At 35.6% G+C, this 25,966-nt stretch overlaps 1 protein-coding gene across 4 annotated transcripts in view; it reads right to left on the bottom strand.

Moving 5' to 3' along the window:
• Positions 1-24,481, bottom strand: part of Anln (anillin, actin binding protein) — a 64,824-nt gene extending 40,343 nt beyond the window's left edge. For 3 of the 4 annotated variants that reach the window (XM_048786456.1, XM_015490227.2, XM_048786458.1), the window contains exons 1-8: positions 24,273-24,456; positions 17,796-17,949; positions 15,599-15,910; positions 10,510-10,892; positions 8,767-8,992; positions 6,522-6,712; positions 6,191-6,298; positions 588-705 (exon numbers count right to left, since the gene is read on the bottom strand). In XM_048786456.1, the coding sequence (XP_048642413.1) occupies positions 588-705; positions 6,191-6,298; positions 6,522-6,712; positions 8,767-8,992; positions 10,510-10,892; positions 15,599-15,910; positions 17,796-17,949; positions 24,273-24,290 (1,510 nt within the window). In that variant the 5' untranslated portion in view covers positions 24,291-24,456. The other variant, XM_048786457.1, reaches the window with a different exon arrangement.
• Between the last annotated feature and the right edge of the window lie 1,485 nt (positions 24,482-25,966).

Below are 25,966 nucleotides of genomic sequence, written 5' to 3'. Positions count from 1 at the left end.
GAGGGGAGGGGAGGGGAGGGGGGATAGTAGAGGATAGGAAAGGCAACAGAACACAACAGACACTAGTATGGCAGTATGCAAAAAAGTGGATGTGTAACCGATGTGATTCTGCAATCTGTATACGGGGTAAAAATGGGAGTTCATAACCCACTTGAATCAAATGTATGAAATATGATATGTCAAGAACTATGTAATGTTTTGAACAACTAATAATTAAAATTTTAAAAAATAAAAAATAAACAGTGCTATCTCTTTGTACATATAGCTCTGCCTCCTAACTAGTTCAGGATTTAATCTCCCAGAAACACTTGCAGAAAAGCTGAATTAAAGAGCAATTCAATATGTATTATTGAATGTTTCTCCCAAAAAAGTTGTAGAAATAACACTCTCATCAACAGTATATGAGTTCTTAATCTAGAAAGAGAACTAAAGGGGAAATCCACTGAATGCTTAGAAATGAAAAAGTAAGTGAAAAGGAAGAAATGAATATCTTTAAAAAAGCAACACTTTTGCTTTCTAATCCAATTGCCAAATCAATGGTAGACTGGAAGATACATTTTAAATGAATTAGAAATGAAAAAACTGACCTGTAGGTTCTGTAGTAGAGGTTTTTGCTGGTATCTGATTTTCTGTCACCTTGTCTGGAAGTGAGTGGGTATTTGAGACTACTTGTTTCTTGAGGGGAGTGTTCTGACAGTGAATTTCCTGCAAAAATCAAATAAAGAGGAATATTTTATTTTTCAAAACTGTAATTTTATCTTTTATAAAGTGTAACTGTATATTTTTATAAAATCTTATAAAATTATTAAATGAAATAAGACTATTATTAAATATTATTCTATATGTTACCTCAGAATAAAAAAGACAAGGTATATAAAAAGGTCCAGATTAGCTCAAGTCCTCAGTGCTAGTTTAAATTCTTGTTAATTCCCAGTATGTAAATCTTTTTTAGAGACTAGGAGGCAAGAGGGAATTACAATTTGCATCAGAGTTCAGTTTTACATAGAAATTAAAGTGCAAACCATGCAAAAGGATAAACAATTCCCACTATGTCACTTATCTCAATCCATACCTAAAAAATCTGGTGGCGGTTCCTATATCAGGATTCCACTTAACAGTTACTCAAGAAGGTAAAATTCAGAGAAAGCAGAAAGGACAAAAACATATCACAAAGTAAAAGGAGAGAAGAAAAAAAAAAAAAAACCCTGCATCTGAGTCTTTTTATCATGAACAAAGTCATAGCAGATAAATATTCATTTTTTGTTTGTTTGAAGACTTTCCAATTAAAGCAATAACAGAAACAACCAAATATTGCCTTGCCCGATTCTCCCAATAACCCTCGTAGCTATGTCCTATTATCTCCATTTTATAAGTGAAAAAACCTTAGGCACATAAGAGTTAAGTAACTTTCACACACAGTGACTAGCAGTGCCAGTGCCCAAACTCAGTATCCTTGTTCAGAGCTACTTATATAGTTCAGAGCAGACTATATTTGTTCTGTATATTAGAAGTTTTGGATGTACAAAAACAAAGTAAATTCTCAAATATATATTGCAGACTGTTTTAACCACAGACAAGGAGTCTGACAAGGGGAAAACAGAGATAGGGCAAGAACATTTCAGAAGTGAGATGAATGGGCTGAGACTACCTTTAGAGTAAAAAGCTTATATACAGTAAACACTCAAACATTTATGGAGTAAATGAATAAACCAACCACTATGGTAATAATGGAAAGCAACCATACTAATTCTCAAAGGCTTAAGTAAAAGCTTTAAAAACATAAAGCCAAACATAATCACTATACCCCTCTTCCCTTTATGGTGGCTCACTGCCTGACAATAAACACAGCACTTAGAGTGCAAGGTTCTGGGGTCAGGTCTTGTTAGAAACCCTGGTGTCAGTACTTAACAGTGGAACCATTCTTGGACAAATGATTTACTTATCTCAACTTTAGTCCCTTACCCAGAAGAAGGAAAATAACTTCAGTATTATTGTGAGGATTCAATGATACAATGTAATAAAGGTATCCAAACATCTGGCATCTTGTAAGCATTTAATAAATATTAACTATTGCAATAATCTTATCACCTTCATCTTCTTCTCTTCTTTATTAGTGTCACCTGTATACTGTTCTGGACTTTGTTTGCAAGTCAAACTCTGCCTGCATGGCCCTCTTCAAAAACCTTTTAGCGTATCCAAACAATCCTCTTTCATAACAAACACCCTAAATCTTTATCTCCTTCACTAAATATTCCCTCCACTTTCATTCTAATTTAAAAAAAAAAAAAAAAAAAAACTTACTCTCTGGTAAAAACAGGACTTAACCTACAACATCTGAAATAAAAGTAGTTCTCTCCCCTAAACCCTGACAACATGACAATAGCCTCCTCATTAGTTCTTAATGTTTCCATGATATTAACTCTTTTTTAAGTTGCTTTTTTTAGGGGCTTGGGGTTGGGGGGATTGAACCCAGGAGTACTTTACCACTGAGCTACATCCCCCAATTCCTTTTATTGTTTTTATTTTGTGACAAGATTTTGCTAAGCTACTGAGACTGGCCTTGAACTTGCCATCTTCCTGCCTCAGCCTTTTGAGTCACTGAGATTGCAGGTATGCACCACTGTGTCCAGCTTTAACCCTTTTAAAGCTCTTATTCTTTGAGACTAGCCATTTGGTTATAGTGTACTCTCCAGCCTCTCAATCCCAACTCATTAGTATCAGTTAATACAAGAATCTCTCCCCCGCATTCTCCAACACATCTCTAGTTCAAAACCTGCCATCATCAAGATGACATCAGAAGCCACAGGGCTATCCAAACAATAAATACCTCAGCCTCTCAACTGAATGAACACTTCAACTCCAGATACTTTTACTATTGCTCTAATGCCATCACCTGAAATCTATTTGTGCTTCTCTGAAATCCCAAACCCAAATATCTCACCATAACCACATCTCCAACCTCTCTAGTCCTCTTGCTTAGGAATTATAAGATCCCATTCTTTGGTGTCATAGATACCTCTGGTTATTTGATGCTTTTCTTCCTTTCATCTCTACCTAATTTCTTATACCTTCATCCAGGATAGATCTAATGACCCTTCATTGAAACTATTATCCTACCAGTATATTCAATTTCCTTAACTTAAGCATACTTCCATTCCTCTTGTCTGATAATATCCCAATCCTGGAACAACCCAACTTCTCTAAATCTCTATCCAGGCTCTTTTGACATACCTAGAGAAAATTCACCTATGGAGTTTTTGGTTCCACTATAAATTTATAGTCTCAAACTGGGCGTAGTGGCACATGCCTGTAATCCCAATGACTTTGGAGGCTGAGGCAGGAGGATCACAAGTACAAAGCCAGCCAGCAACTTAGTGAGGCCCTGAGCAACTTAGCAAGACTGCTTCAAGATAATAAACAAAAAGGGTATGGATGTGATTCAGTGCTTAATCACCCTGGGTTCAATCCCTGGTAAAAATAAAATAAAATAATAAATAAATTTATGTTCTCACATCACATCTAAGTCTCAACAGTACTCCCTATTTTTTGTTTCTCCGTTAGCCCTCTCTTCCACCATCCTGTAAGTACTACACCTATTACCTTTCCTTCCTATGCTTGATCTTAGCAAAAGGCTGGGAAGTGGTCACCTTCTTTTTCTTAACAATGAACAAAATAGGCACTATCATACAGATAGTCCATCAGTTTTCTGCCATCATGATCCTAAGACCACCAGTACCTGGAGTTTCACCACTTCTTTATGTATGTATGCATGTATGTATTTTTGTAATGATGAGGATTGAACCCAGAACCTCACACACGCTAGGCAAAAACTCTACCACTGAGCTATACCCTGCAGCCCCACCCATTTCCTTTTTATCACACAAGATTGTTCAAATTGGTTCTGTTCCCATCACTGTGCTCCAAGTTCATTCACAGTCACCTCTCTCCCTTCAATCTTCTTAACTTCTCTAACTTTTTGCTTGCTACTAGGTATTTTACATTGACACAAAAATTGACTTGAGTCTCAAAAAGCCAGAAAACAAACACAAACTGTACCTTGCTTCTTCCTCCCCTCCGGCACCAACTGCCTTCTCTCTCCCCTTTAGAACCAAACTGCTAAGAACTGCCTACACTCACTGGTTCTACTCTTCACCTTCTCGGTTCTCCTCAATCTATTACTACGGCATTTTTCACCACTTCACCAAAACTGCTCCAACCACATCACAACAAACTTACTTCAAACCCCAGTAAACTTGATTCAACCCACACTTGACAATACTGACCACGCCTTCCCTCCCCAAGCTTTCCTTCTTCATTTGACTTTAACACTGTACTCAATTACATTTTCCTCCTATCTCTTTGCTGCTTCTTTTGTGGAAAGGAGAGCCCTGAACTCCCTATTACTATGTTCAGAATTTTGTTCACCTATATATGCCACTGTCTGGGGAGGAATTTCATAGGCTTAATGGAATTATGTAGTACAAAATAGTTAAGAACCATTGCCCTATACTCTCCAAAGAATGGGAGGAAAACCAAGAGAATATACATAATGGCAGGTCTTCAAAGAAAAGATAATCAAAAATGTCAAATGCCAATAGGTCAAGCCAGAAAAAAGTGGGGACTGAAAGTGATCACTGAAGATCACAAATGGGGAGGGGATAGTGGCAAGAGCCTAAGTGGAGAGACCTTAAGTCAGGAGAGAAGAAAAAAATTGGAGACAGTACTCTGTGAATAGTTTGCATCCAAAGGAGGCAAAATAGTGAGGAGCATAGAGGACCTGGAGAGGTGTTGTAAAATAACAGCAGCCCATTGTATGCTGGTGGCAAGGATCAGCACATTCTTTCCTTCCTTCCTTCCAATTCAAACTTATGGCACTCCTACTCTCTGCTTACTCCTACTCCAGACAGAAAGAACAGGAAGATAAAGGTAGAGAGAGATCTGAAAAATTGGGTACATTTGAAAAACTGCAAATACTCTGTATGACAGGGCTGAAGCACATCTCTGGAAGAGTAGGAGAAAGAGTCCAGCAAGAAGTGACACATTTCAAACCAAGCTGTTCACGCATTTTTCTCATGATATTTATGGGGAGCTTCCCCAAATTTTAAGCAAGGGAATACATGAATATTTGCCTTTAAAAAATATTTCTCTGGCAGCCATGAGGAAGAAGGATTAGAGAGTAGCCAAATTAGAAACAGGGTGTCCAATACAAAGCTTATAACTGGACATATGTGTTTATGTGCATGTGCAATAAGGGCAAGCAGATGGGAAGGCACAAATAAAAAAGGGGAAGAAGCCAAAGATCTTCTAGATTTATTTTTTACATGATGAAATATAGAATAAAACAATAAGAAGACAAAGACTACCAGGAAAAGGTTTTGCAAAGAATTACTAGACGATCAAGCCTAGAGTTCAGGAGTGAGATAAGCACATAACAAAGCTGAGCTCATCGGCATTTTTGCCTTTGGCTGAATTTAGATGGGACAGGGACTTCCCAGGGCAAATAAGAGGGGGAAAAGAGGTTGAGGTCAAAACTCTGGGAAGGTCACTTATTAAGCAAGAAAACTGATAAAAAAAACAAAATCAAGCAGGTAGACCTTTCTCAAAGAATGCTGATTACATTTGTACTTCGTTTATCCCTACCATGTTTCTACTAGCTCAAAATATATTCTAACACAATACCTTGTACGTAGTAGGCATGTAAATAAAATAGAATATAGTCTACATTTAAGTCAGCTTTTGTTGAAGACTGAAATTTGATAAGAATAAAGAAAAATTGGGAAGGTATGTGTTAACAGAAAGAATTACAGATCATATAACTATGGTATTTTGAGAGAGGTAAATAGTCATCAATGACAAAAGTAGATTCTGGAAAACATTTTGGAACCAGCATCTCAGGAGAATTAACTATCCAAAATTGAATGGTGAAAATAATTTTTTATTTGATTTTAAGGTCATCAGTGAATATGGTAGAGTTCCCCTGAAAGAGAAAATATCGTAAGAAAAGTAAAGTTGTTATGTACATTTAAGCGGTTTATGAAAGGAAAGTGTCTAAGCGGTTTATGAAAGGAAGGTGTCACACTTAATTGAACAGGAAAGTGTGTAAAAAATTTTGTTCTACAATACAGAACTACAAATTAGATACCAACACTACTTAGGTACCAAGTTCGCTTTTATCTTTTGTTTACAATACCTGCTTTGTTTCTAGTTGTTTGCTCCTTGAGTTTTCGCCTTTTTCTGTACTCCATAAATTGCCCTTGTCAAATCGGCCACGAAGACATGCTAGTTCCTTTTCACGTTCCTAAACCCATCAAAAGTAGTATTTTATACAAGAGCCAGTTTAAAAATTTTAAAGTTCACATTGCAAATAGAATAGACAAAATTTCCAATTTGCAAAACATGGCACAGAAGATCAAGATGCTATTTATCTCAGGTAAAAAGACTGGTATCAGAATTCACATCTTGATTTCTAGGTTCCATGCTGAGACCATGCAATAAAAAACGTTAAATCCAACAAGCCATACCTGCTTGAGCTGTTGGGCTAAATGGGTAGTAGATGAACATGCGTTTTGCTTAAATAATCTTTCTTGAATGGCCTTTGTATTTGGAGTGATAACGTAAGTTCTCTGGGGTGTGCTATGAGAGGGACTTTCTTTGCTGTGTTCTTGACAACGCTCTCCAAAGCGTTCCAGAAAAGGCTTAATTCCTCTTCCTCCTACAGACAACATACACATTTTTGTAGGCTACTCAAAATAAGTCATAATTATAATTTCTATGGGAAAAGTTATAAATCCATTATAGTTACAATATGCTTTGATTCTATTAGGAACCTAAATTCACAAAGAAAATATTCACAGAATTACTATATAATTCTATTAAATTGCATGTCCTTAAATTAGAATTCAGTTCTTTAAAAGAGGAAAAAAAAAAAAAAAAAACCAAGAATTTTGGACTTGGGATATTACTCAGTAGAACACTAGCCTAATACAAACAAGGCCCTGGGTTCCATTCCCAGCACCACAAGAGGAAAAAAAAAAAATTAAGAAGGTAGAGTAAAAGGGCAGTGAGGATTAGAAAATTCTCAAATGAAACAATAATAATTTAAGTGGTCAGAAGTAAACTACATATAAATTAATAAATCTCCCTTAAAAATAAGTGTCCTGACCATTATACAATAATAACTTCTAACTACTTACATTTCTAGAGTTCAATTTATTTTATATTTCTCTTACAAGTCTACTACATGAAAATCTGCAGTTCCCCCCCACCAACCAAAAGAAAAATTATGAATTATCCAACTCAACAAAGGGATGTCTTGATTTTACAAAGTCTTAAAACAGTACTTTTTTGAAAGAGTATGTTACATTTATAGTAGGGCAAATGATGTATATGTGACCTCCTCCATCATATAAAAATAAGCTTATTTATGTCAAAGGTTAGTAAATAATTTCCTATAAATCATCAGAGTAGATATTTAGGTTTTGTAGCCCACGTGACCTCTATTGCAACTATATAATTCTTCATTATAGCATGAAAGCAACCACAGGAAAATCTGTTAACAAAAGGATGTGGCATTGTTCCAAGAAAACTTTCTTTGTTTTTTTTTTCTAAAAAAAAGGGCAAAATTTGTCTGTTGTCATACTTTGAGGACTCCACCTGTCACTTATTACCACTTTGTACCATATCTCAAACTAGAGTCCATTATGAATACAAAGAAACATCTAAATTAAATATCTCTAAGGATCTGGTAATGTGATTCTGATTACACACAGTAACTAAGAATATAAAAAGAATGCTTCTTATCTAAGCCTGAAGTTTTAGGAAACTGGAATTAACTAGTCCTATTCCATGTGAAGATATTGCTTTCAATTCCTCTTTTTTTGGGAGTATGGGGCTGCTGGGGATTGAACCCAGGATCCTGTACATGCTAGGCAAGCACTCTACCTTTGAGCTATCCCCTAACCCCTTATTTCTAATTTTCATTTTAGTCCATCTGGAAACTCGCTAATAATTTCTACTTACTCCATTCATCTTTCTGTCTACTTTCCCTTTAGGATAACTAGTTTCTGGGAAGATTTTATTTTTCAGATTAAAATAATCTTTCCAATGAAAAAAGAATATAGTTCAAAGTCAATACTATCACCATTTATTTGCGCCATATTGTTTAGTTGTGCATTTCTCAACCAACAATATGTGAATTGTGCCAGAAGATATGTTTAACATAATATAATAGAGCATTTCATGGAGTATCAGTTTACTATGGTAAGAAATACAAACTTCTATTTGCATGCATTCACACACAGTACACACATATGTAAAAATAACTGAGAGTGATGTCATTTGTATGCACACTCACTTCTCTGTTAGGGTGACTTCACAATGAAGGTTGAGAAGCACTGCTCTGCACACCTGGTTACAAGAATGTTTTTTCATTTTGCCCCTAAAATGTGGTTCCCAGTTACATACGCTTTTCTGCATCCAAATTAGTTTTAAAAGTCCAAATTAGTTTTAAAAGTATCTAACAGGATTATCCCAGGAAAAGCCTGTTTAAACTGTTAAAATGTAACAAGACAAAAACTATGACCAATTAATAGGCTAGTAATGAATAGTCATTCAATCAATTAAAGCTCAATAAGAAGTCTTAGAATGTTTGGGCACTTGCCATGGCAAACCAACATCTTATCACTCACAATTAGAAATATTCAAAATGCTGAGAACATATCTTAAATATAGTCAGCAGCAACTTTAGATTTTTTAAAAATACATAACCTGGTGTTGTAGATTTGTCTTTAGATTGAGACTGCAGACAAATTTCTGATTTTAGTTCTTCTTTGGATGGAACTGTCTGGGTTAAAGTTGGCTTCACAATTGATTTCGATACCTCTGTTTTCAGAGGACTAACAGAAGTTTTTTGAAGTAGCTCAGGATTTTGTACCTCACAATTTTTAGCACTGGTGATGGATGTAGAATATTTCGCTGGGGAACAAGTAGATTTCTGAAACATGATAACACTTAAAGTAAACAATAACATTCACAATATTTATAGGTAGTCCTAATAACAAAACAATTCAAATCCTATGGTAACCTCTATATAAGACTTACGAAAAAAAACTTCATGACCTCTGATGGTTCAAACTGGTTTGAAAAAAAAAAAAATCAACTTACAAAATGCTATTATTTAAATTATAATATGTAGCTTAGTCCACATATTATATGATAGGTGACTCCCTACTTTATAATTTTTTTCATTATTGTTACTAGTATCTTCATTAAATTCTTAACTATAGTAGATAAAATTATAGTTTTAATCTGTATTTTGATTAAGCTTATATCAATTCAACCAAATACAGGTTGAGTATCTCTCATCCAAAATGCTTGGGACAGAAGTGTTTCAAATTTTGGACTTTTTTCATATTTTGAAATATTTGTAATGAGGTATCTTGGCAGGTGTGACCCAAGTCTGAACATATATAGCTTAATGGCAGAGTGCTTGCCTAGCCCACATGAGGCCATGAATTCAATTCCCAGGACCAAAAAAAAAAAATCATTTAAATTTCATATACACCTAAATACATACCCTGCAAATAATTTTATATGACATTTTTAATAATTTTATGCCTAAAACAAGGTTTCTTGCTATGGAGTTTTCCACTTGTGGTATCATGTCAGCTTTCAGAAAGTTTCAGAATTGGGAGCATTTCAGATTTCAGATTTTTAGATTAGGAATGCTCAACCTATATGTACCTGATGGCTAACTATAAATAAATTATTCAATATTTATGATGTAGGGAGGCACTGTGCTAAGTGCTATGCATATTAATTTTTTCAGCCCTGCTAATACCCTTTTCCCCCATTTTACATATAGAATAATAAGGCTTTGTAAAATTAAATAATCTGTGCAAAGCCACACTTCTAATTATTTGGGAAAACTGCGACTGAGTACAAGTCGAATTCCAAAAATTCTACACTAAAAGATAGCGGTCAAGAACATGACACTCTGCTTCTTTCTCACTTTTTTTAACATGGTTTTTTAAAACTTTCAAGGTAATACACTTAAAGTAAAAAAGTTTCAGATATTTGAAAAGAACATACAATGAAAGTATCCCCCCAAAATAATACTATTTAGAAATTTGCCTTCCTGGAGGCAACTATAGCCACTAATTTATTATGTCTTTTAGAAATAGTCAATATCATCTAATTATTTGTATCTATATAGCATTCTAATGGAGGAATTAATTTTTAGAGCTTACCTTCCCTTTGATGACCAAGAGGCTCTGTCATATGATTATATACTTTAGATCTGCATTAACTAGTGTAATTTCAGTTGCAAAATGCTAATTTATCTTGGAATAGATTACCAAACTTACGATTTTCACTTTCTGTAAAACTAACATTCTAAAAAATATATAAATACATCGTGCATATACTATAATATAAATATCTATCTATATATATCATGATTACTAGTCATAACAAAAAAGATTTTTAAAAACCAAAATGGTATTAACTCACCAAAGAGCTGGAAATTGAGGCTGTAGCCAAAGACTCATCAGCAGCACTAGAGGATGGGGCTTTATTCAAAGAGGCATCGCCATCGCTTTGGGAACAGCATGTAGCTTCCTGCTTAACACTGCTGCTATTGATCCTAGCAGATGCTTCACTTGCAGAGGAAAATTTGGATAAACAAGCAGTACCAGGCTGTTCTTGTACACTGTTTTGCTTTGCAGATGAGTAACTTACATCATCTTCCCAGGAGCAAATCGTTGCAGCAAGATTGGCCAGACGGCCCCTTCTCCCAAGTGGGGTTGCTGAAGTATCTGAAAGGGGTGGTCTGGGAGGCGAGGCTGCCTTTTCCTCAGATGGCAATGATAAGAGTGCGCTTTCAGGTATATCATCTAAAGATATTTTCAAAAAAAGTTAAAACCATGTTTAAGAGTTATACTCATGTATAATAACAGGATCATTCCATACAGAATTTTTAAATGAGATTAATAGGTTTAAGAACCAGTAAAAGCTTTTGTATGCATAAAATACCAAGATACTTAAATTTAACAATAGTTCTTCAAATCAAATGATACCTAATCTAAATTTAAAAAGAAAACATTGTTTAACACCAACTTTTTTCAATTTATTGATCTATTACAGATGCTAATATACCATCTATTTAGGTTATATTTTTGAAATTAATTAATGATATTATAACACCACACAATTTAAGATTAAATATCCCACAGGAACTTTTTGTTTTAAAAATAAATTAGTCCAGTGCCCTACAACAGAATTTTCTGACAATGAAGTTCTGTATCTATGCTCTTCAATACAGTATCCCTACTCACTCGTAGCCAATAAGTACTTGAACTCAGAAACTAAATTTTACTTTAAATAATTTAAATATAAATAGTTACATATACCTAAAGGCTACTATTTGGATAGCACAGAGTTAAAACAAATCAAATGTTTTCCTATAGTTAGTTCATTTGGAGATAAATCCCAAGTAGTGATGATTTAACTGATGAAGAATTTAGACCTATATGCATACAGAGTATGTACCCAGGGAGGCCAAAGGTCATGCACTTCCTATTCCACAAATTCAATCAAAGAAAGAGGTACCCCTCTTTCTGTTTAAGGCTTCTACCCGTGCCTGCACTTTCAATTCTTCTCCCTCCAAAACCTTCTAAGGGATCTTGCTCCAAACAACCCTCTTCCTCTCTACAAACTTTTTTCTCTGAATATTAAATATACTCAAGTTTCTTTCATCTTAAAAATTAGTATCTTCTTATCAACATCCACACTCTTAATTCCACTGTTAGGTATAATTAAAACGTACCTATAAAAATTTTTAAATAAAAAATTTAAAAACCATTTGTGTTCTTTAGCTACTATCTTCTTCCCTGTGCAATATTCAATCACCATTAAAATCACCTGCCTACACCACTGCCCTGAAGTTGGTTTTGCTACTGAAACTATATGCCAGTACACACTAGCATTGTATTCTTGACATCTCTAAAACATACCACTGGTATTATGTTATGGAATTATGAAATGGAATGTCTTTTTCATTTAAGACATCATCTCAGCTGGGCACGGTGGCAATCACATGTAATCCCAGTGGCTCAGGAGACTAAGGCAGGAGGATCATGAGTTCGAAGCCAGCCTCAGCAAAAGTGAGGTGCTAAGCAACTCAGTGAGACCCCGTCTCAAAATAAAATACAAAATAGGACTGGGGATGTAGATCAATGGTCGAGAGCCTCTGAATTCAATCTCCAGTAACTATCCCCACCCCACAAAAAAAGACATCATCTCTATGAGCTTTCTGTCTCCATAGTCTATCCATCATTGTCTTCCAACTGCCAGTTACCTCCATTTGGCTTTCCCACAGGCATCTCAAATAACATATCTAAAGTAGAAATCACCCCCAGTAAAATCCCCTTCCTCTCAGCAAATGACCTCACCAACTGCTCAGTCATTGAGACCAGAAATATCACCTCTCCTCCATTTAGTCATTAATTCCTATAGATTTTACCTCCTAATCTCTCAAATCCACTTTCTGCTTTTCACTTCCATGAGCCTTCAACATTGTACACCTAGATTATGGTATTAGCTTTTAACTCAACTTCCTGCTTTAAATCTCTGCCCTGCCCAATCTCGTCTCAATTTTGATACCAGAGTGATCTTTCTAAAACATCTGCCTGCTTTAAACTCTACTAGTACTTACCACCCCATCACCTCTAGTTAAACCAAACCAGGATCCTACTGCCTTTTTCAAATTTATCATTTGCTTTTCTACCGCAGGAGTTGTGTACCACACACCAGCTCTTTACACAAAGTATATTCATACTATTTACTTCTGTGCTTTTTATATATTATTTTTTCTGCCTATATTATCTTATCTAAAACCAGCTGTCCTTCAACGTCTGTTTACCAGCTTTTGATTCCTCCAGAAAAGGTTCCCTGACTACACTTTCCCTGATACCCTTTTTACATACTTCTGTCATTTTCCTTAGACTAAGCACTGCCTTTAAGCAGATGACAGTTTTATTATATTGTTTTAGAAATGGACTTAATATATCTCTGGTTCTTCTAATTAATCTCTATCAGAAAGGCTTCAGATAAATTACATTTTAGTATAAATCCTCAAACTGATTTATACCCAGTCTTGTTTAGAATTTAATAAACTGTTTATTACAAATACTTGAGTCACAATTTTCATTTCTTTTTTGGGGGAGTATCAGGGATTGAACTCAGGGCACTCTCAACCACTGAGCCACATCGCTATTTTTATATATATTTTTTTAGAGACACAGTCTCACTGAGTTGCTTAGTGCCTCCCCATTGCTGAGGCTGGCTTTAAACTAGCAATCCTCCTGTCATTTCTTAAAATCAGAGAAGATCTGATGCCTTAATGAGATTTACTGTCAAGACTGAACTAGGCATTTGCTAATATTTGCTTTCAAAATGTTCAAAAAATCACTGCAGTGATGCCTTATGCTCTCAAATTTATAGGACCCTGCTTTTTAATATTTTTTTTAGTTGTAGCTGGACACAATACCTTTATTTTATTGTTATGTGGTGCTGAGGATCAAACCCAGCGCCCTGTACATGCTAGGCGAGTGCTCTACTGCTGAGCCACAACCCCAGCCCCTCATTGTTTTTTGACCAAGTATAAAACCACAACCTTTTGCTGTTGTTATTTTTTCTTTAATTAAGAAAAATATACACTTTGCTACCCATGAATATTTCCAATAAAACAATAATGGAATGTTATCTGTTCAGGCACATTTACTCATTAAACTCCTCAAGCTTTATAAAGAAACATGCTTATTAACCTCACCCACTGTCAAAATTAATAGGTAGATGACACCATAAACTATGTGAACTCTGTTATGTACCCAAAAAGCATCAGGGAGGTCAAAGCAATTGAAAATAGGAGCATTAGGGTCAAATCTTTGGAGATTGGATTTTAGCTTGCCAACCATGGCCATGGTTCTTGGCCTCTCTGAACCTGGTTTTCTCTTCTATAAAATAAAGATAATAGTAGTTATATATCTAATAAGATTGTTTTAAGAATTACATACTATTAGAACAAAAAATGTTTACAATATATTTATAATGCCTATCACATTAATGTCATAGCTGCTCTTGAGATTAAGATCATCACTGCCAGAACAGTAGTTGTAAAGTACCATCCAATAATTATCAAAATTCCAGTTAAAAGAATTCATTGTAATGGAAAAATGCCCAAAATATATGTAGTCCATCCATTTTTTCAGATCACTTGATCTAAATTCTGGCTATGTATCATAATTAAAGAACTTTTAAAAAAATAAAAAAGTATACCTAGGGCTCTACCACACTTTTAAGATTTTAATCCAACAGTCTAAGTGATTCTGAGACGCATGGACCAGCTTGAGAACCACAACTTGAAGTATGCTTCCTTAGATAAGAAAGCACTGAGTAGTCTACCCAGATGATTCTATTTACCACCACAGTGCTATTATCTAATACTATGCTGTCAACTTACAAAACTGAGCTATTCCTGCACTGGCTACCTACCTGCACAGAGCTGTTTACCAGCACTTAAGCTGTCTACCTGCTTCTACCTGTACTCAGCAGTCTACCTGTACTACGCTGGCTCACAACTAAACTGTTTGGAGCCAGGACATCTTCCTACCTTGAGAAGTTTTATAGGTTTACTTTAGGTATATCTTTACAAAGATGACACAAAGTCGTCTTTGAGGACACATGGGAAAAAGTTCTGTCATGTGTTATGGCCAAAGAAGGTTCGGCTTTTTGTTTATAAACATTCGGTCACTGATAGTGTTTTACCTCTTTGCATTGGCTGCTAGCAAAAGGAGAACCTTAGGGCCCGTAGGTAGTAAACTAACTTCATCTTTCACTTCTATGTTCTTCCTTTGCATATTTTCTGTCAACCCTGATTTCCTTATTTTTCTTGTTACAATACAATACAAGTATTTTCATAAGTCATCCCAAGCATTTTGTTTGGAACAAGTCAGGAGACAAATAAAATTGATCACAGCTTGAATAACCCTGCTATATAATTGTTGATTTATTTCTCAGGCATCTCATCTGATTATAGGTGCATGAAAGGCAAAAATTCCATCACTTCATCTCTTTTCTGCACTGTAGCATAAGAATTTGCTTTACAGATGCTTAATTTTTTTTTGACATTTTTCTCTCTCCTACTAAAAAGTATTACATAGCTTGGTACTTGAAGTATATTTAATTAGTGAATCCACGAAATAAGACTTCTTAAATACAGAGCTAAGAGTTAGCACTGCTAATAATACCTAGTCTAGTTTTTTCTCTACCAGTTTCATTGCAAATAGATGGTAATTCAGTTATACGCTCAATTTCTGTGAAATAGTCCAAGAACTTCTTCTGATCTACTTCAATAAGAACATAACCAACGTATACATATACTATAGGTATACAAACCACTGGCAAGCAAATGATACTCTTACGTATAGATTAAACGAAAGCATTTATCTATAATGTGTTCATAACTAATAAAAATTTCAAAATGCTAAGTTGAATATTATTGAAAGAGATTTATGGACCAGGCCAGCCATATAACTTCTACCTGTCATATCATTATCCCAATGTCGCCGCTGCTCTGCGAGTTTTTGCATTCGTATTTTAACTGAGGAGCCTGAGGTTGTGTCCAATCTTGACTTCAGCCCTCTCCCCACGCCCAGCAATGATGCTGGAACAGCCACAGAATCACTGACAATAGCTGATGCTTGTGGCTGCACCTGAGGAGATACAGGACTTGGAGAACAAGGTTTTATAGTCGCTGACTCAACTGGTTGTTTATTTTCCACATCAGAAACTTCTGCTTCAGTGCTGTCAGAACAACGTTTTTTTGATGGTGATGGCTTTGTACAAGATTTCACTACATTAAAAAGAATAAATAAAAAAAGACACTCAAAAATCTGTAATTTCTTATAGCATAAAAAACTTGAAGTAGGTATTTAAAATTAATGAATCATTATGTTTCTCTAATATTTCCATTGTTTTTAATTACAAGAAAAATATGAAAACTATTCAGTAACTTAGAAATATGATATGAAGGACTTTAAGTGATCATGTAATTTTGGTTTAAAATTTCTACTGAAAAGAAATTTATTCTTAAGATACAAGCATAATACTTGACAAAGTTAATGGAAATAAAAAGTTCATACTTGCAGTGTTCTAAGATATTAAAGATCACCATAATCTAATCATTTCATTTTTAGAGAAGATAAATCAAGCAGTTCTAGAGAAATTAAATTACCCAACTAAAGTTATACAGCTTAGATAAGGGTAAAAAAACAGGTTTTCTGGTTTTTGAAACAATCTTTCATGGACATTTAACTGACAAGCAAGGGTAGAAGGGCTGGTCAGTTTTAGGAGGTTTAGGAAAAGCAGGGACCGAACAAGCAATACCAAACAAATTCTTAACATTTTACATTTTAAACTTCTATGAACACCCATAAAATAAAGTAAAAAGGCCCTAAAACAAAAAGGATGTATCTAAATATAAAGCATATTACTTCTATCCAGGAATGACTTTCAATATATCTCAGAAAAATTAATATTTTAAAAAGTAAAAATGTGAATTTCATATAAGGTGAGTTTCATTGGCTTTCTAACTTAAGTATTCTGTTCTGGCAGTGACCAAAGTACCATTATCAGGAAGTCATGACTGCCCTCATCAACACCAACTTAATCAAACACAGTAATGATACATTCTGGTCTTTGGTAACTCATTTATGGAACTACCTTCTAGGAATTCATCTAACAATTTTTTTAAAAAATGTTTCTATGTTAACATGCAACACTGCCTGAAAATATAGAATTCTGCAAGTTTATAGTAAATATTTCAATTTGAGTATCAAAATGAAGTTTCAAACACTAGTTTTCAAGTATATAGTACTCATTAGTATAAACTTGTGACACAGAAAAAAGGATCCTAGATTGGGCCAGGTCCCTGTGTTTCTGATTGAATACCAAATAATATGTAACATATTTCCCTCCCTCTTTTCAGAATATAAAAATACATGAAAATAAATTATCCTTCTAAGGTTAGTTTTCAAAATAACTAAGCCAGCCCCATAGCCTCTTCTCTGCTTTTTTTGTAACATTGTTTTTCCCTTGTAATGATCTTTTTATATGTATTTTAAAATTGTACTAAGGAAGATTATCTCTAGACTTTTATGGAAAAGTCCATACTCAAGAAAAAAATTAAAACAGCTTGCTAATGCTATCTGAGTATTCAGAATTCAGTAAAGAATTGGTTAAGATTCCAGTTGAGTTTGGAATGGGGTGCTTGTGTGTTCTACCATGTCTAGAGATTAACAATCTAAATTTCAACCCAGTCCTAAAGAGTTGGTTCAGCAAACACAAGATGAAAAAAGGTTCATTAAACCTCAAGCATTTGTAAGCAGTCTGCCTTTTGCTGCCTTGTTCATATGAGACACCATCTAGGAAATGAGTGGTCAGCTACTCTGGGATTGTTGGGGTGAAAAATTCCACAGTACTGCCAATATAAAGTGTTACTCTGCTCCTTTATTTTTCTTCCCTTGGGGTTTTTAAGAATAACTGGAATTGAAGAAAACAAAGTTCAATTATTTTATTTGAAATATTTCTTAAACTCTACTCCAGCCTAAAAAGTTTTAGGCCCTCAGAGGCATATTTGTTTCCAAAAGATCTTGATTCTTTTGCATGTATAATGAAATTCACATATTATATCTTTCAAAAAATGGAAATTTTACTTCCCCCCATGCGAAGTCTTTTACCTTCACCACCAGATAGGGGCTGCTGGTTACTTGCTTCTGAAAGTGGCTCTCGGGCTCGCTTAGCATGAGTGACAGACCTTGGTGCTGCTGTGGGCCTCTCAGCTATCTTTCTCTGAAGATTCTCTCTCCTAGCGCGGGTTCGCTCAAGCAGTTTCTAAATATGTATTAGAGAATGTTAAAATACAAGGTTAGTCAAAGGTTCACAAAATTTCAGGTATCTTCCAAAATCACCAAATGGATAACAGTTAAATATATTTCAAAGGATAATTCCAAGTCATTAAGTCAAGATTTCACTAAATGAGCACCCCAATGTCAGAATGATTACAGATTAAATATGAATATTAAGGATCAATAGAATATGTAAAGATATAACATTTTAAATCCTTTCTGCTCAAATCAAAAGATATAATCTATTTTCTCACCCTTGTGATCTGCTTTGACCAATAAAATATGGCAGAAGTGATATTCTAAATGATTTCCCATCTTAGACCTCATGAAATCTTGCAGTTTCTGTTCTCCCTCCCTTAAAATACTGCCCCACATGAAAAAGCCCAGGTTAAGTCTGCTGGCAAAAACATGGTTTCCCTGACAGCCAGCATCAACCAGATCCATAAGTAAGGTTATTGTAGACTATCTAGGCTCAGATAATTTGTCAGAACACTAACAAATCCTGCATGACCCTGGGGAAGACCAGCAGAAGAACAGCCTAGCTGAGCACAATACAAACTGACCCACTGAATCATGAGATATAAACCAGCTGTGGTTTTAAGTCAACATGTTAGGCAGAATAATGGTTCCCCAAAGATGTTTATGTCCTAATCCTCTGATCTGTGAAGGTTACCTTAGAACAATAGTGACTTTGCTGATGTGATTAAGAATCTTCAGAGGGGGAGATTATCCTGGATTATTTGGATGGGCCCAAATGTAATCACAATGCCCCTTACAAGACAAAAGGAGGCAGGAAAATTGGAGACAGGAAAAATTTGATAGAAAAATAGGTCAGAGTGGTGATTAGTAACTTTGAAGTTGGAGAAAGAAGCCACAAGCCAAGGAAGGCAAGAGGTGTCTAGAAATTACAAAAAGCAAGTAAATGGAATTTTCTCTAGAGCCTCCAGAACAAATGAAATCTTGGCCCCAAACACTTGATTTAAACTCAGTAAAATCCATTTCAGACTGTGATCTACAGAATTGAAACATAATAAACGTGTCATTTTAAGCAGCCAAATTTGTGGTACTGTGTTACAGCAGCAAAACTAATACAGTCACTAAGATAGAAAATCTTGGCAAGCAGCAAGAGATAGCTGACATATTAGTCCTTTCATAAGACACTTCCTAAGAGAAAGGAAAAACAATGCAATCTTATGTTTTATTTAATTAAACATCAACATATTATAAAATAGTTTTAAGTTCAAATGTTAGTCATCCTGTGAACTTGTAAATACTCTTTTCTTGCTTTGAATTACCTGATGTTTTCATCTGAATCAGTGTGATGTAAAACAATTTATTCTCTTTCAAATGGATACAACTAAAGAAGAGATGCAGATTCTTACAGCCTGCACAAACAGACATAGCAGCAGTTAGTGCAAGCTGGAGAATTAAATCTTTTTAATTCCTTAATTAAAACAGAATAACAATTTTTAAGAAATCCTCTGAGCATGCAAAAGGAGGGAGAGCTGTTTTGGGAAGAAGGCACAACTCTCTACTCTTCTGAGGAATGATTCTCATTTAAAATCAATTGGAAGAAGTGACACTAATCAAAATGTGCCACTGAAAGCCATTTATTAGCCAAATGCCTTCCAAAACACAAGACCTTTACCCTCTAAATAAAAGTCTCCTTGATAAACATAAAAGTGATCATAATGTTACACAAATTCATAAATGTCTAATAGTTTTCAAGATAAAATATGTCACTCTGTAGACACAAAACTAGCCTATTTATTCCAAGATGTGTCCACATTCCATTTCATCAGTTAGAATACTTATGAGTCAGTACAGCTTCAGTTACCATGAGGAATGGGTCACAACAAAAGAATGTGGTTTTGCATTCAAACACACACAAGTATTCTATTGTTTGCATTACATTCAAAATTCCCAGATTTAAAAAAAAAAAATTATAGCAGATAAGGAAAAAAAAATCCCTAAGCTATAAAATAAAGCTAGTAAACCCCAAAGTATTAATTTAGAAGAAATTGTATATCTAAAGTACATAAACTAAACTGCTCAATAAAGTATAGGTAGCCCTTCATCATAATATTGTATCAAGAATTTAAAGATTATGAGGCTGGGGCTGGGGCTCAGTGACAGAGCACTCGCCTAGCACCGGCGAGGCACTGAGTTCTATCCTCAGTACCACATAAAAATAAATAAATAAAGGTATTGTGTCCCATTACAACTAAAATATATTATATATATATATATAAATAAAAAATAATTTAAAGACTCTTTAAACATAATATTCTCAAAAGGTAGAGGAATTTTTAAAAACACACTGCAATAACTAACATATTTTGGAAATAAGATTTTCCTCATGAATGAATCTCAGATAACAGAAACTGTATCCCTAAATTTCTAACTTAAATTTTTCTAGAAGATATTACTGATTTCCCTCCCTTTTTAAACAGAGTAGACTCAATATAAATTAACTTCTTATTATTTTCAATGTGCTCTAGCAGATTTTCTCCTAGGCCAACACAGAGACTTTCATTTAATTCTGGAAAACAGAAAATCTCCTTTCAAAATGGTAGCAGTATTTTGTTTGTTCATTTATACTAAGCCATGCATGCATAGAAAAATATAAAGTATCTCACGATAAATGATAATCTTTACAAAGTATTTTATTTATTTATTTCTAAGAGATGGGGGCTTCCTATATTGCCCACGTGAGCCTCAGCCTCTTGGGTAACTGAGACTATAGGCACACACTACCATGCTTGGCCAAATAATTTTAGTTATAGCTTTTTTCCTTTTTAAAGTTCCAATAAAAAAGCTGTTACTTGTCATACAAAGCTCTGGGTTTACTATACTTTGACCAGTTACTATTACTCTTGATCAGACGTCAAACAAAAAGGCTATATCAATATTCTCAATAGTTCACCTATGGTTTTAAATTTACCCAATAAATACAACAATCACTTACAATTATACTAAACTTAATATAAAACACTTTCAGTATCTAGCACACACTAATTCATTTCACTTTCAAAACTTTATTTGGTGGTTCTCTTTCCACTACTATTTTTCAGATGAGAAACTGGGACATAAGTAACAGGATATGTCACACAGCTAAGTAGCAACAAAGCATACTATGCGCATGTACAAATATGTAACAAATCCCATCAATATGTACAACTATAATGGACCAATAAAGAATGTGGAAAAACAACAACAACAAAGGAGCAACAGGCAGGATTCAAAATCCAGATCTGAGTCTGAGCTCTTAATCATTTTGCCATTAATTGTCTTAACTAAATTACTTACTCTTTTTAAGAATTTGTCAGCAGAATTAATTTCATATCATTATTTTTTTATTAATTTCATATAATTATTTTCTTTATTTATGGTTGGTCCATGAAGAAAAACATTAGAAGATATTGCCCTGTGGATCATCTAGATCTTGATTCAAAGAAATAAGGTAACAAAAATTTATGAGCACTTGAGGGCTGGGCTGGGGCTCAGTGGTAGCTTGCTTGCCTAACATGTGCAAGGCCCTGGGTTCGATCCTCAGCATCATATAAAAATAAATTTAAAAAAATAAAGGTTTAAAAAAATATGTGTATATATAAACACCTGAAATATGAACAGTCACAGAATACTTGATATATGAAAGATTAATGCCAATTTTTCAGATGTGACAATAACATTGTTATTATGTTTTTTAAGAGTCCTTTTTCAATATTTAGTGATAAATATTGAAGTATATGTATATGAAACTATGATATCTAGATTTGCTTCGAAATAATTTGTGAGGTAAGTGAGAGGGAGTTACAGTGAAACAAAATAGCAACAGGTGGATAACTGCAAAGAACAGATAATGAGTGAATGAAGGGTTATTATACTATTCTATTGATTTTGAAATTTTCTTCAATATAGAGGAACATTGCCAAAATGTTCTCACAGGTTTGTAAAATAATTTGCACTCAGTGCCTGTCTGCTATGTTAATTCAGCAAAATGGTATTATATGTGTTTGACACTGGGGGAAATGCCTCAGAATAGAAATAGCCTCTGCCTTCATGAAGCTCAAGCTCTGGCAGAAAACTAGTTCAACAAGTAAAGCACTGAAGAGGCAAATGCAAGGGAGATGAATACTGTTACTGTGAAAGGTTATTCACCTCTGAAGAAGGGAGATCAAACTGAGGGCTGAAGGTCAACTCAGAATTTGCCAGGCAGAAAGGGCAGGGAGAATGAGTGTGTAGGTCCAAGTGGCAGCAGGGAGAACTAATACAGAAGAGTCTTGCTCCAGGAAGAGTTTAGAATGAGTCTAGCCTTTCCCATTAAGAGTTACCAAGAGGACTGGGATTGTAGCTCAGTGGCAGAGTGCTTGCCTTGCATGGGTGAGGCATTGGGTTAGATCCTCAGCAGCACATAAAAATAAATAAATAAAATAAAGAGATTGTGTCCATCTACAACTAAAAAAATAAAAATAAAAACAAACAAAAAAGAGTTACCAAGAGAATGAGGTCCTAATGCCCTGGCATTCATGTAACCAGACCTCTGCTGCGATGTAGGATGGCATTGGTTATGAATCACCCTTGGGAGAACTGAGAAAGTAGTCTCTGGAATAGTTTTTTGTGTTCTGTGGTTTTAAGAAGGAACCTGTTTGGGAAAGTCACTTTATACTTACTTTCAATCCTTTCAGACAAGGAACTGTAGTTCATGTCATTGTGAAAAAATGTTATGAATGCTATTATTAAGCACCTAACAGTTGGGAAGCAATTCAAATAGTTCACTCATAACCAATTAAGGAAAAGATGTCAAAACTGTTATTCCAACTGCAACTTTTCATAATATAAACTATATACATTAAACCAAACATATTTCTAAACACATTCTAAGATTATCTAAACAAGAAGTTTCTTTTAACTAAGATTTGTACTAGTTTTATTTTACTTTTAAGTGAAATAAAGACGAAATTTTCAGAAAACCTTCAAAATGCTTCTAGTTACTAAGGAGAACACACACTGTTGTTTTAAGGACTTCTAGTCTCATTATAACATAAAATAACGTATCCTTTTTTTACTTCAATTTTAGTGACAGATATTTATTGCATGGCCAGCCCTATTCTTTAAACTAATTTTTTAAAAAATCCTGGATTTTTCTATTAGAATCTTTAAACAAACTGATATTTTGTATCCCAAGATGACTAAATATATGAAACACAGAAAGATGGCTTTGTGAATACAGGTAAACTCTGTTGAAATCTTTAGTATCTTAGCGTTAAGGAATTGTAACTACATCTCCCCAAAACAATGTATTACTACTTTCCATTGAATTTTTCAATTTAGTGTAAAAAACGTTTTTAGGCTCACTTTGTAACAACTCAAAACATGACAGTTTGAAACTTGCACAACAGCGTGAAAGAAAAAGAGGAACTGTGCTGGAATAAAAAGGGAATGGACGAACCAGCAACACGAAACTTCCGAATGTGTCAACGAACACTTTCAACATGAAGCTAAAACTAGAATGTCAAAAGCTATGTAATGTTTTGAACAACTAATAAATAAATAAATAAATAAATAAATAAATAAATAAATAAAATCAAGTTATTTATATGCTAAAAAAAAAAAAACTAGAATCCCCGGTATGAAACTTTGCAAGTTAGCAGAGCAACGGAGTCTGAGGGAACCCTGTTGACTCTGGGAATGAGTACAAAGATTCCAGCACCAGCTTATTTGACAGGTTTTGCTGTCGTTAACAGCATCCTTAAATGCACACACCCCACCCTGTGAAACCTCATCAGCGGGCCGCGAGAACCCCGCAAACGACATCCCATTTGATTTCCCGGCAGTGGTTGCACACACACAGCTGAGTCACTGGGCACCAAACTCCACCCTACAAATGATTCCAGCTTTTTCCAGCAGGACTTGTTCCGTCAGGTCCCAAGCCTCACTCTTTGGGGAAAGGAGGGAATGGACAGGGAGGATTCCAAAGGGGTATTGCTGTAACCGGGAACGCCAGGAATTTTCTCACTGCCGTCTTTTATGAACAGAGTCAAAGCTTTACTCCCAGAGTTTCTTCTACACGGAACAAACAACCACAAACCGCTAACAAACGCACCTGAGACCCCAGGGGCAGAAAAGAGCGCACCTGAGACCCCCGGGGCGCTGGCCCAGCCCACCCGGCACCGAACCCCACACGCTAGCTCTCACTGCGCACGCGCGCACGCACGCGCGCGTCCCACCGGTGGGCTCAAAGGTTGACAGAGGGGAGGGTGGGGGACGACAGGGGTCATGACTGGCTGCGCCCGCAAATTTTCTCACCTCGGTAAAGGGGTCCATCGCCCCAGGCTTCGCGTGTGGACTACGAGACAATGGAAACGGTGGTTCAAATTCAGGAAAAGAAAAGTGAGTCTGGGCTCAGTGTGTCTCCTGGAGAAAACAAGGAGTCAGGCACAGGAATTCTCCCACAACCAACTCTCCTCTTCCCTCAGCTCCCAGTGTCGGACTCTACCTCCTTCGGCCGTTCAAATTTGAATTTCAGCGCCCGGAGCGGCGCGCGTGCGCGCTGGTCGGGGCGGGGCGGGGCGCATCTCTCCCCGCCCCCGGCGTTTGATCACGTGGTGCAGTGAGCAAGCCGAGGTTCCCAGGGGAGGTCTTGCTCTCAACCGCTTAGGTGGGGCTGCTCCCTCCCTTCAACTGCTTCCCGGCTTAGGCCAGGGAGTCCCCTAAGGCTCACATACCCAACCCTGTTAAACCGATCCCTTCCCACCTGGCATTCGGGCATTCCCGCCTTCCTTCATTCCTAAATAAAGGATTAAGAGCCCTCGTCTTTGAGGTCCCTGGCCCTTTGGCCCTCTATAGCTTTCTCTCCGCTTGCCACTCCAATCCCTGCTGCAGGTTTGCCCTCTGAAGAGGCAGGTCTGGTAGGTTCCTGCACTCTTGGGTCCAGTGATGAACCCTTTCACATAGGGAAAACGAGGCTAAAATTAATGCACTGTGTTTAAGAATTGGTATGCAAAACGCGTCCTACTTTTAAATCCCATCGAACTGCACAGAATTTTGGAGTTGGGAAAATTTTGAGCAGCTCTCCAGTTCCGTCCTTACTATTATCTGAGAGTGGGGGATCCAAAGACATTAGTTCGACCAAGAGAAATGAAAATCCCATTCTCAGCTCATGATCCGCTTTTCACTCTAAATCTGTGTCTCGGATGTGTTATTTATGCAGAACTAGAAATTGTAAGATATGTTACATCGTTGCTGCATTAGATTCACTTCTTGTGTGGCAAGTCTGTGCTAGGGCTTGTGAAGTCATTCTCGACTTGTTCATCTGAAAAGTAACGCCCATGTAGATTAGATGACTGTCCAACAACTGAACAAAACAAATTATTCATCTCAAATAAGATCTTTTAGCATATTTAATAAAGCTTGATCAGCATGACTAAAAAAAAAATACGTCAACAGTAACATCTTTAATGTGCATCTTAATGCTGTAGATTGTAATGAACCAAATTCTCAGAGTGGGGTATGGGAGAAACTACTTGGGGGTTGGCCTCCAACAGAACTGTGACTTTAGGCTTTAAGCAAATCATTTAATGTGTCTTTTTACCTTTTGAAGGAATAATGGATTTCTTTGGAAATACAATTAAAGTTGACTATCTAGAAAAACACTCTTTCCCATCATACACTATTTTACATAAAATTTCATGAAGCACAGGTACACTGAGTTAGAAACCTGATTAAACCACTTTCTATTTTAGTTTACTCCAATATGTAACAAGAATAAACAGTCGCCCTGCCTTCCTCAGAGCGTTAGAAGCAGCAGATGAAAATAAATCCAGAAACATTCTTTTAATACTACTATTCAAGTATTATACAATACTATTCTAGTGTTACAGAATACTAATATTCTAGCACATAGTAGTATTCTGAAATATTCCTATTACAATAATTCCGTACACACACTTTAAGTAAATGGCATATGAATTTGTATTTAACTCAAAACATGCTACTTATGA

Source organism: Marmota marmota, unplaced genomic scaffold, assembly GCF_001458135.2.
Source record: "Marmota marmota marmota unplaced genomic scaffold, marMar, whole genome shotgun sequence".
NCBI classification, from domain to species: Eukaryota; Metazoa; Chordata; class Mammalia; order Rodentia; family Sciuridae; genus Marmota; species Marmota marmota.
The sequence above is the reverse complement of the archived record's forward strand: the minus strand, read 5'-3'. Positions and strand labels throughout refer to the sequence as shown.